Raw genomic sequence first — 12,514 nt, forward strand, 5'->3', positions numbered from 1 at the left:
ATTCTACAGAGAAAGAAAGTACTCCCAGACCAGGAGGCAGTGAGTGGAAGCTCCAGGGAGGAAATCACAATCCAGGTTCTTCTAGTGACCAACAACATAATTTGGATAAGCAACTTAACCTCTCTATCCCTTAGTTTCTTTGAAAAAATGTGGTCCTTATCCTTGTTTACCCCACAGAGTTGTTTCCAGGATAGAATATGATAGGTGAAAGAGTCTTCAAAAATAGGAACCAACCATCAAACATAATTATTAGTTCTTAGGACTTTTATATTTGGGAACTAATCTAGAAGCAGAGATAGTATGCAGAAAACTTTGAATCAAAAGATTGTTACTGTATTTTCTGAACATTAGTGATTTAGAAAACTGCCTTCTCTTCATATAATATACAGTATTGATGCCGTTCCTATGGCATCAATAAAGATGAAGATGTTGCTCCTCATTAATGAGAGTTTGAAGGTCATGTTCTGCTTTCAAGTCAGGTCTGAATAATAGTTATCTCTAAAATGGTTTAAACTTGAGATTTTCATTACTAATAGAAAAAACAAATCTAGGAATCATTGTGCTCTCAACAGTTCTGAGAGCTTTTCAGAGGAAGCAGCTGCAGTTTCTTTAGACTCCCAAGTCTAATGTGCAGGTTAGCAGTATATTTTATAATGAGTTCTAGACCACCTGCCTTTCTCAGGAAATTAATATCAAGATGGATTTCTTTGTCTTTTTTGTCCTCAGTGGCTGTGTATAAGGTTTTCCTATTTAGTGAGTTTAGGTACTCCATAAAAATGTTCTTTCAATGTTGTTCAGCTATAGACGATTATTTTTTAAGACATTGTCTAAATGCATTTTCAACAAATGCTTGGTGAATTTTGAGATTGAAATATGCACTTCCTCAGGAAAACAGTCAGCAGATGATGCACATAATGTTTTACTTTATGGCAATAAATACCTATAATGAATAAAACAGTGTGTTAAATAAATCTGACTATAGCCTCAAACCACTGGAATTTCAGAATATTGTTTTAATTATTTTTCTTCTAAACCCTAAAGGAGTTTCCGAGGAGAAATCAATGGAGTCAGGAAGCAGTAGGAGTTTGGTGAATACAGTAAATAGGGTCCATCCTGATCAGCCAGTTCCAAAGATAAACACGAGCAAGAAGATGCCCACTTTAGCAAACCCACCCAGCACCCTGGAAATGCCACAAGAGACTAAGAAAATCTGTGGAGACAAACAGATAGAAATCACATTTGAACGAATAAAAATGACAAAGAGCATCAGAGGAAAACAAAGCAATGAGTTAGAGAAAGTGGCCTGGAGAAGGAAGGCAGAAAGTGAAGAAAAGCCAGCTGGAAAGAAGGAGGCAAAGATCGCGAAACTTGACAGCCCATTGATCCCCCAGCCTCTGCCTCACATCCCCTTAAAGAGCATCATGGATGTGGAGGTGAAGTTGGTCTACGCCGATGAAGAGGACGTGAGCTATGAGTTTGTGGAGTCCCTCACATCCCCTGGGACCTGGCCAACAAGCCAAGCAGCTGAGATGGTTGACCCTTTGCGTGTACCTAATTTCAGCGTTCGGCCTCAGATTGACAAATGGCTTCAGGTAGCCTTAAAGGAAGCCAGCTTGTGCTACAGACAAAAGAAATATGCCGTGGCAGCAGGACGGTTCAGAACAGCACTGGAGGTATGGGAGTAAACAAAATAGAGATCGGGAGAGGAAGCTGTGAAGTGAAAAGTTATAATTTCATTGAGCAGCTTTGATCTTATTGTAATGACCAGTGATCATGAAATGAAAATATTGAATGATAGGAGGATTATGTGGTTCCCAACTTACATGAAGCAAATAAGATATGCCTACAAATTAAAATGTCTGTGTGCACTTGTCATGTAAAAATCACCTCAAAAGTATACCTCATGCTTTTACTTTGATAACAAAGCTTGTGCAGTTGGTTTCATAATTTATATTTACACCTATACAAGCCATAAAATTTTCTATAGTGGTGGTGGCTAGAATATAGATTTTCTAGAAATAGGCACTTAATGAGTATATGAATTGTCCCCTTTTATGTAGTCTTCATGATTAACTGTAAAGCCATCTTTACTTTTTTAGCATGGGCTGATAATTTCTACATAATACTTATTAAGAACAAAGTAACATCAGTTTACTATATCATCAAACTTCATTTTCCTTCCCAGTCTATTGAGCTTTATGAATAATTATTTTTCTCTCTGCAAGCAGGTTAAATTGGTCAATATCTTCATATAAAGAAATAGCCTGTGCACTAAAATAAACTTAAGAACCACTAAGAGTACACAAAAGAGTAGTAGGAAAAATTGCTTCAGCTCATGACTCTCTGAGACGATAAAAGGATGAAGTGTGTAAATAAACATGCCATTGGCCTAGCAATATGGGTAATATTAGTAATTTCATTAACTAAAAGGAAAAAATTCAGTGCATTATCTATATGTCTGGTGGTCACTAGAGATGTAATAAATGAGGTAAGATGTGGCTCCTTCCCTCCAGCAAGCAGTCTGGTGAGGGAGACAACCCAGTGAGCAGTTAAATAGGATGGCATAGAGGAGGAGCAGCTGCTCCACTACAGGACACGGGGCATGGGCTGGAGTTAAAGAATAAGGTATTTCCACTGTTACTTGTAGGTTGAAGTGACTACGTCTGCAATGAATTATTAATGAATATTTAAAAGGAAACACTAAGCACAAAAAGGGGGGCCCAGAGAGATATGAAATGATGAGGTAGAGTACTATGTGATGCATCTATGAATATTTCTGTCCATAAACAGTTATCTACACAAGGAAGGAAGGAGTGATTCACCATATAAAAAGTGCCCCCAAAATTTAAGCTACCGGCAAACCACTGAGAACTCTCTGCTGTCCTTTGAGCTAAAGATCAGAAACCTCTGAGAAAAGAATGTTAAAGAAAGACTTGAGGAAACCTCCTGGGCTCTTCTGCTAGAACCATATTCAGCTGGGAAAAAAAATGGGGTGATGGTGGGGGACAAGGTTAAAGGTGTAATTTTATAGATTAAGAAAAGTATCAAAAGAAAAGAAAAGGCCTGACCAGGTGGTGGCACAGTGGATAGAGCATTGGACTGGGACACGGAAGACCCAGGAACCAAACCCCAAGGTCACCAGCTTGAGGTGGGCTCTTCCGGCTTGAGCGTGGGCTCACCAGATTGAGCAAGGGGTCGCTGGCTTGAGCATGGGATCATATGTAGACATGACTCCATGGTTGCTGGCTTGAGCCCAAGGTCTCTGGCTTGAGCAAGGGGTCACTCACTGCTATAGCACCCTCCCCCCATCAAGGCACACATGAGAAAACAATCAATGAACAATTAAGGCGCCACAATGAAGAATTGATGCTTCTCATCTCTCTCCCTTCCTGTCTGTCTGTTTTCCTCTCTCACAGTCTCTGTCACCAAAAAAATAAAAATAAAAATAAAAAGAAGAAAAAAAAACAAAGAAAAACAGTCATTTTGGCAATGAAAAAAGAAAGACATAAATAAGAAAGGATATAAACCTCAAATTAAGTTTGGGTAAAAGGAAAAGATATCTGTATTAACTGGAAGAAAATACCTATTTTTTTTCTCCCATAAAACACAATATTCAAAATTGTAAAATTTGAATCAGTTTTTAATGACTCCAAGGTGTTAATTGTACTGGAAGATGCTTGTGTTCTGTGTCTTATGCACATTCATTCTCTATCCCCCGCTCCTGTATCTCTCTCTCTCTCACTCTCTCTTACTCCCTCTCTCTCTCCCTCTCACACACTCCCTTCCCAAAGTTTTTAGGAAAGTGTTGGATGCTAGCATTAATTACTGGTAATTAACAAAGGTAATTATTTTGAGACCAAAACTTAGCCATCTGGTCTAGCTTTTGTTTCATTATCTTGGGAGTTAACTTTGAAATCTTACCTATAATGCCTCTTAATAAGCCAAAGCTACTAGGAATAGAAAAGATTTTTAACCTCTTTAACTCTTTCTTCTCCTGAATTTAACTTCTTCAATACTGTGTGTCCTTGGATATTATTCACTGCATCTTTCTCTTTTCCTTAGGCCCTAGTATGGCTTTGAATAAGATAGGATGAACAACAAAGACCAAGACATAACGATAAGAATCATACCTGAAAACAGATGTGTATAAGTGAATGTCTGAGCACGTGTAAGTTAGGATTCAGTTTGGCTTCAAGTGACATTGTCTAAGCAAGAGAAAAGTTTATTTTTCTTTCACATAAATGTAGGTAGAGAAGGGCAGGTATGGTAAGACCATCAGGGTACCAGATTCTATTTTATTATTTAAGATGTGGCTTTGACCTCATGATTCAAAATGACAGCCCCTGTTGTTATCATTGCATCCACATTCTAGCCAGCCAAGTGGGTAAAAAAGGATGGACAGAGGCACATTATGTCTCTCTAAACACACTTTGTAGAAGTTGCACACACCATTTCCATTTTTTATTCATGGGCTCAAATTTAATCATGTGGCCACACAAACCTACAAAGAGAGGCTGAGAAATATTGTCTTTATTCCAGATGTTCCTAACATTCAGAGATCCTATTACTGAGGAAGACAGAATAGATACTGAAGGATAACTAGCAACTTTCCATTAGAATGCTTGTTACTTGGGAGGCACCATGAAGCATACAAAATGCTTACCAAACGGGTGATATAAGGACAGCTGTTAGGAGTATGCAGAAGATTCTTTGCAGATAAAGGTAAAACTACAAACAAAAAACCCCCAGGAAAGTAGGAACTAACAAAGGCCCTGGATATTTGTGAATATTTATTCATTAACATGATAATTTTCAGAGCATCTAATAATCCCTTTAGAAATAATCTGTTTATACATTAGTTTTCCTGTGCTCTTGACAAAGATTTAACTTATTTTGTTTTCATAAGATAGTTACTAACCAGATAGCTAAATTTATGATACTGTTTTATAATGATTAAGATAAACTTGTATTCAATGATTGAGAAGACAACAGGTTAACCTAAAAAAAAAAGTCAACTTTATTAGTATTTCAGAACATAGGAGTGTAAAGCCAGCGGCCGCGGCCACCATCACAGCTGCCTGGCCCATGCAGGTTCACATTTGATTTGGACAGTTGGTAATGAAACAACAGAGCCAAGAACTGGTGGGCCATTGCCTTTAATCCTAGCTTGCACCTGGTGGGCAAGAAATACACACAGTGGGAAAAACACTTTCCTTTCCATTCAGGGCTCCCAAAGCCACTGACTCATCCAAGTTTCCTAGAATCAAAGGTTTCTACTTCACCAGCCTTTCTCACCTCTGTTCCCCATCTTCTTCTCTCTGCACAAACTGGCTTCTCCTTCTGCACTCTGCCATCTTGGCTGCTTCTCCTCTGCAATGCAGGAACTTAGAGAGCGAGCCTCAGTCTGCCCCATTTTATAGTGTAGAATTCAAAACCTTTAATCCAATATACAAATAAGGAAGTCTCTGATACAAAGTCACTTATCTGAGGCATAAATAGGATTCCTCATAAGAGTGCACCACCCCACATCATGCAACAGTCAAGGGTGTGGGGAAAAGCTTAGTTTTGAAAAGATCTTAGTATTAAAAGGACAGGAAAGACTTCAGTCTTAAAACTAAGCCTTAGGCTTAGTGACTTTGCTGATTTACAGCCTGTCTCCCACATCCAATGCAAACTGTAAGTGAGCAAACATATATATAATATTTACAAACTTATTTGACCAACAAGGAGGCATTTATTAAATAGCTTAATGAAACTTATTTTGCTATGTTTTATTTTTACTGTATAAAGTTAAACCAGTTGTGTAAGTAATATTAGCCTTTTTTCTTTCTTTCTTTCTTTCTTTCTTTCTTTCTTTCTTTCTTTCTTTCTTTCTTTCTTTCTTTCTTTCTTTCAACAGAGACAGAGAGAGAGAGTCAGAGAGAGGGGCAGATCGGGACAGACAGACAGGAAGGGAGAGAGATAAGAAGCATCAATTTTTTGTTGCAGTACCTTAGTTCATCAATTCCTTTCTCATATGTGCCTTGACCAGGGGGTTACAGCAGAGCGAGTGATACCTTGCTCAAGCCAGTGACCTCAGGCCACCATGGGATCATGTCTGTGATCCCACGCTCAAGCCAGTGCCCTTGCACTCAAGCTGGTGAACCTTTACTCAAGCCAGATGAGCCCGCCCTCAAGCTGTTGGCCTTGGATTTCAAACCTGAGTCCTCTGTGTCCCAGTCTGACAGTCTATCCACTGAGCCACTGCCTGGTCAGGCGTAAGATTAATCTTTATATCTATGACCAACTCATCAATCTTTGTTAAATTTTATTGAAATCAGTCACTTGCTCTTGTGTTTGTATTCACATTAGCAGTCACATTAGTAGGGCCGAAAATATAAGCTAAAGATAAAAACACAAACACATTAAATTACATTTTCATGCCTAGATGCTATTCCTTGTAATTTTTAGAGGACAAGTATATAAATATACTCACTATACAAATAGAGGGGGTTCTCTATAAGAAAATGTGTAAGACATTGGCCTTATGTGGTTGTATTTGCATATAAGTCAATACATACTACTTTTAATGAATTGCTTAGCTGTCAGTTAAAAGTAGGAAGAAACTAATTAATAAACATTCTAGCTGCATTTTTATAGAAAGAAAAATAATTATTAATAAAGACCTAATAGGAAAACTTGAAGGTGTGGGAATGCACTAATCAGATTTTTCTTGTCAGTTACAGGAAAAACACTCATTATAAAAAGTTCTTGTATGTTTGTCGCATATAACCTAAACAATATCATCATTTCAACCTTACTCATAGGATTTTAGTAATTAAGAGGCTTCCACCTTTTAAATTAGAATTAGATCTATACACACCTTTCAAAATTCACAGCTTCAAACAATCCCATTGAGCCAGCCAAAGCAGACAGAACACAGCTAATCTCTTCCCTAATGGAACTTTCAGTTCTGATTTCATCACATAGGGACCCCTTTGAGGTACTAATCTTTTCTTTTTCTTTCTTTTTTTTTTTAAATATCTTGGTGCTTCGGTCACTGATCTGTGAAGTTAGAATAACTCACATTTATGGAGCTCTTCCTACACAGACACTGTATTTTACATTCTGGGATGTTTATTTTATTATTCCATTTCATTCTCACAACAATCTTATGAGGTGGAACTGTTATTATTCTTGTGTTACTAATGAGAAAACTAAGAAACAGGTTCTAGGCCCTGGTCGGTTGGCTCAGTGGTAGAGCATCGGCCTGGCGTGCGGAAGTACCGGGTTTGATTCTTAGCCAGGGCACACAGGAGAGGCGCCCATCTGCTTCTCCACCCCTCCCCCTCTCCTTCCTCTCTCTCTCTCTCTTCCCCTCCTGCAGCCAAGGCTCCATTGGAGCAAAGTTTGCCCAGGCGCTGAGGATGGCTCTATGGCCTCTGCCTCAGGCGCTAGAATGGCTCTGGTTGCAACAGAGCGACACCCCGGATGGGCAGAGCATCGCCTCCTGGTGGGCATGCCGGGTGGATCCCGGCCGGGCGCATGCGGGAGTCTGTCTGACTGCCTTCCCGTTTCCAGCTTCAGAAAAATACAAAAAAAAAAAAAAAGAAACAGGTTCTGTAACTTGCTCAATAGTCTAAAGCTAGAAGTGATAGAGCCGGGAGCTGAACCACAGTGATCTGGTTAGAGCTCACCAGTTAACCATTATGTCCTTGCTACCCTCAGTGGGAGGTTGTTGGAAATACAGAATTTTGGACTGTGCCAGACCTGCAGGATCAGGATCTGCATTTTAGTGAGGTCCCAAGTGCCTGTATACGTTACAGTGTGAGGAGCACTGCCCTCTGTAATATGTCAACATGGAACAGATTTGGTTCCTCATTTAAAATGCTCTGTGCCCTTTATTAATTTCATAGGAAATAATTTCCTTTTAAGCAGTTTTTTTCTATAACAATGGTTTGGAATTTTTGGATTTCAAGGGCCTGTAAAATAAAAAAAGGAAAAGAAGAAGAATAAGGATAAGGATGGTCACTGTATTTGTATTGTGTAAGAAAATGACAAAAATTGCTATCTGTTCACCATCATTATTTTATAAAAATATGGAACAATTTAAGACCAATGAGGAACAAAAAAAAATAGAAAAGGCATAGTCTCAGAATGAAGGATTTAAAGAAATAGATTATGTTTTAATTTGATGAAAAGTTGACTAAATTTTTTTAAAATTTTCCCTTGAATCAATAAAGCATCAGTCTGAGAACCAGTTTTTGGGAATCACTGTTTTAGAACACAGGCCTTCTATGGTAAACATTAGGTATCCAGGATGACTGAACCTTGACAGGGCCTTCTTATGAGATTATTTCCCGTGTAATGGAATTTCAGATGAGGCAGGTCCATTTTGGAGCCCATCCAAGGGGGTTTATTTAATGAAATAGCAAAGATATCTCATTATAGGGCAGCCTCACCTATAATTGCTCTGCTGAGAAGAATTCTGTAGCAAATCTCTCGGGCATGAAAATATGGACATCCCAGAAAGCTTAATTTAAATGGATTCTAACATAGATAGTTCTTAGTTCAACATGATCAAGAAATCAAGAGTTCACCAAGTCCTCTGAGTGCCTGAGCTGTCTTTTTACACATCTGTGGGTTTGCATGTGGATTCAGTAGGCACTCTTAACTCCCAGTGGGTCCAGGCCCTTTTATTCAGATAAACATCACAATAACCTTCAAAGATTATCCCCATTTTACAGATAAAGAAACTGGTGCTCTAAAATGTTAAAAAAAAAAAAAATTAAAGTGCCACAGCTAGTTTGTGGCAGGGCTGAGATTGAATTGAGGTGCTCTGATTTCGCAGCTGGAATTCTTACACTGTTGATTTCATGCCTTAAAGTGTGAAGTAATTACATAGTAATATTGTTAAAAATGTAGATTCTGATGGGTTAGATCTGTGATGGGAAACCAGATGCCTCTTTTCAAATATGCTCCCAAATGATGTCCATGCTGCTAGTGCAGGGACCACTGAGTAGCAAGGACTTGTGCCACCCACTTGTAGGTTCCCAAATGCTTGCCATCAGCCCTAGCAACTTAGTAGAGGAACACATGGTGCAGGGCTGTGATGGACAGAGCACCAAATAGGCATTAGATTATCTGTGTTTCACGTGGCTTCTGGTAACTAATTGTTGTGTGACTTTGAACAAGTTTTTAACCTCACAGCATAGTTAAGTAGGAATGATAAAACTAATGCCCAACATCACAGTGCTGTCACATATGATTGCTTGTTTAAAAGCATGACAAACTCTAAATTTGTGTATAAGTCGTCGTGGTACTTCTCAAGTGCCCCATTTCCCTGTGCAGTGTGTATTTACTTAAAAGTTTAGCACCCCGAAGGATTTTGATCAATTCAGTGTTTATCATCATTGTTTTAATCCATATCCCTTTTCCTCATTGATTAATATTAAAAATTTATCGTTGCTTTCTTAATGATACTTGAAATTTAATCAAAGCAAAGGATCAAACTAATGCATTGCTTTCTACTTTATCCTCCCTTTCAGAAATAATTAAATCAAACACTATTTTGAACTATTAACTGCTTTTGACAAAAATATAAGCTTTCCCTTCAATGCACAAATTGTTGTGCTAGAAATAATTCATTTTTTCTTAGTTGTCAGGTATAAACTGACTTGAACTCAGTATGTTTAAGGTCAAATATTTCAGATTTTAACTTGATTGTTCCCATCTTTGTTCTATCCAGGGAGACTATAACTAATAAGTATTTAATGATAAAAAGATTGTTTAAAGGCTAGCAGATTTACATAATAGGAAAATGCAAAATGGATGCCTATCTTAACCCCAAAAATACAGAGATAGACTCAGGGACATGTACCCTGCAGACTTCCTATGGGGCGATGCTTTGCCCAACTGGGGTGTTGCTCCCTTGCTCATCAACTGAGCTATTATTTTCTTTTAGCATGTGAGGCGGAAGCCCAGGGCCAAGTCATTGGAATCAATCCAGCCATAGCTGTGGGAAGGTGAGAGATAGAGAGAGAGAGAGACAGAGAGAGAAAGAGAGAGAAAGAGAGAGTAGGGGAAGGGGGAGGGGTGGTCGCTTCTCCTGTGAGCCTTGACTGGGAATCGAACTGGGACATCTACACACCAGGCCAATGCTCTACCACTGAGCCAACCAGCAGGGCCAAATTAGATATATTTCTATAGTTAAATGCTAATTAAACAAGACAAATATCTAGAAAGGTGGGGTTTGCCATTATATATAAAAAAGTATGTTAATACCAATAACATTTACCAGCTGTTTCAGCCAGACGTAGTGCTAGATGGAGGGGATACAGATATAAATACAACTTAGTTGTGGCCTCAAAAAGCCAGAAATTAAAGGCAAGAAATGAGCTCCCACTACCTATGTTCCAAGACTTCATTTGCATTTTCAGGTTATGCAATATTTTCTTTTTAATTTAGTGCATTGTTATCATTTATGTCTTAAAATATTTTTCCCAAAATGTGTCCTTTAAATGGACATTGAAAAGGACTTCTTACATATTTCAGTATAATTTTATTCACTCTAGTGACCATCATCCTGACCCCAGTGGAATAAAAAGGATTAAAAGATTTAAGCTATGCAAAGGATAGTTGATTTTAGGCTGAGTATTACTAAAAAGAGAAGGAAAATGGGAAGAATGTCTAAGATTCCTTGATTTGAAGGGCCCTTGTGACTATTGAGGGTTTTTTTGTCCAGACGGCCTGAATCACCTGCATATCCCCCATCCAACTCACCTGACTCCTCTTCCTTTCCTACACATGAGCAGCTGTTGACACAGCAAGGAAAAGAGCCACAATTCTTGTATGTACTCTGCATCATACTCAGAGAGCTTGAAGGTTGGATGTTGAAGAATCAAAAGGAGGGTTAGAGTAGAAAAAGGTGAGCTGAGGGTTGCAAGGCAGGCATAGGCTAACTTATATATTGAGTTTCCCATGGTGGTCAAGAATGTGTTTATGGGGCAGGGGATGAGTAGGAGAATTTTCAGGAAATAAGACTGTATACTATAATTTGTATCACTGCACACATGAAAGAAAAACTCATAGATTCTTGGCATAATTGCAATCACCTAGGAGCTATTAAATATATAGACGCCCAAATTGTTCCTCAGAGATTGCTACAATTGTCTGGAGTTCAGACAATGTCCATGCCTGGGGCACTGGTATTTTTTAGTTCCTAGGTCATTTTGTCGAGCAGCTAATAGTTGAGAACTGCTACTGTTGAAAATGCTCATCACTTCCTTCTCCTTTAAAACCACCGATTACTGGTACTAAACCACCTGTGCCTTTTTAAAAGGAATTAAGATAACTAATATCTGAATATTTTAAAGTTATTTAAAGAAAAATGTCATTGTCATGAAAATTTATCCTTTGGAAATGTACACTTAAAATAATCTCATTTTACCTAAAAACCAAATTTACTAATGATGTCTTTCTAATAACTACTAAGAAATAGATTGTTACTAAATTCTTATCAGTGGTTCGTTAGTATGTGTCTCTGACATATTAAATTTGTTTTATTAGTGATGACCTCACAAAAATAAATTATTAACCCATAGGAAACCAAGTAAGGTTTTTTTATGAGCAGCATTATTGCCATAGGTTACATTCAAATAACAGTAAATGTTAGTGAAGTTTTTAAATATTGTTAACTCTCTTTTTTTTATTAATTTAAATGGGGTGACATTGATAAATCAGGTTACATATGTTCAGAGAAAACATCTCCAGGTTATTTTGACATTTGATTATGTTGCATAGCCATCACCCAAAGTCAAATTGTCTTTTGTCACCTTCTATCTGTGCCCTTCCCCTTCCCCGTGCCCCACCCCGTTCCTCTCCTTCCTCCCCTCCCCCCAGTAACCACCACACTCTTGTCTATGTCTCTGTGTCTCATTTTTATGTCCCACCTATGCATGGAATCATACAGTTCTTAGTTTTTTCTGATTTATTTATTTCACTCAGTATAATGTTATCAAGATCCATCCATGTTGTTGTAAATGATCCGATGTCATCATTTCTTATGGCTGAGTAGTATCCCATAGTATAGATGTACCTCATCTTTTTTATCCAGTCATCTATTGAAGGGCTTTTTGGTTGTTTCCATATCTTGGCCACTGTGAACAATGCTGCAATGAACACAGGGCTGCATGTGTCTTTACGTACCAGTGTTTTTGAGTTTTGGGGGTATATACCCAGTAGAGGGATTGCTGGGTCATATGGTAGCTCTATTTTTAATTTTTTGAGGAACCACCATACTTTCTTCCATAATGGAATACTTTACATTCCCATCAACAGTGGATGAGGGTTCCTTTTTCTCCACAGCCTCTACAACATTTGTTATTACCTGTCTTGTTGATAATAGCTAATCTAACAGGTGTGAGGTGGTATCTCATTGTAGTTTTGACTTGCATTTCTCTCATAGCTAATGAAGATGAGCATCTATTCATATATCTGTTGGCCGTTTGTATTTCTTCCTGGGAGAAGTGTCTGT

The 12,514-nt window shown here is 38.2% G+C and overlaps 1 protein-coding gene across 1 annotated transcript in view; it reads left to right on the forward strand.

Annotated features, from left to right (window-relative positions):
* The first annotated feature begins 1,061 nt into the window (after positions 1-1,061).
* The window catches only part of SPATA16 (spermatogenesis associated 16), a 287,397-nt gene continuing 275,944 nt past the window's right edge, over positions 1,062-12,514 (forward strand). The window contains exon 1 of the mRNA XM_066347709.1: positions 1,062-1,673. Within this exon, the coding sequence (XP_066203806.1) occupies positions 1,062-1,673 (612 nt within the window). The remainder of the gene's footprint in view (positions 1,674-12,514) is intronic.

Source organism: Saccopteryx leptura, chromosome 8, assembly GCF_036850995.1.
Source record: "Saccopteryx leptura isolate mSacLep1 chromosome 8, mSacLep1_pri_phased_curated, whole genome shotgun sequence".
Classification (NCBI taxonomy): Eukaryota; Metazoa; Chordata; class Mammalia; order Chiroptera; family Emballonuridae; genus Saccopteryx; species Saccopteryx leptura.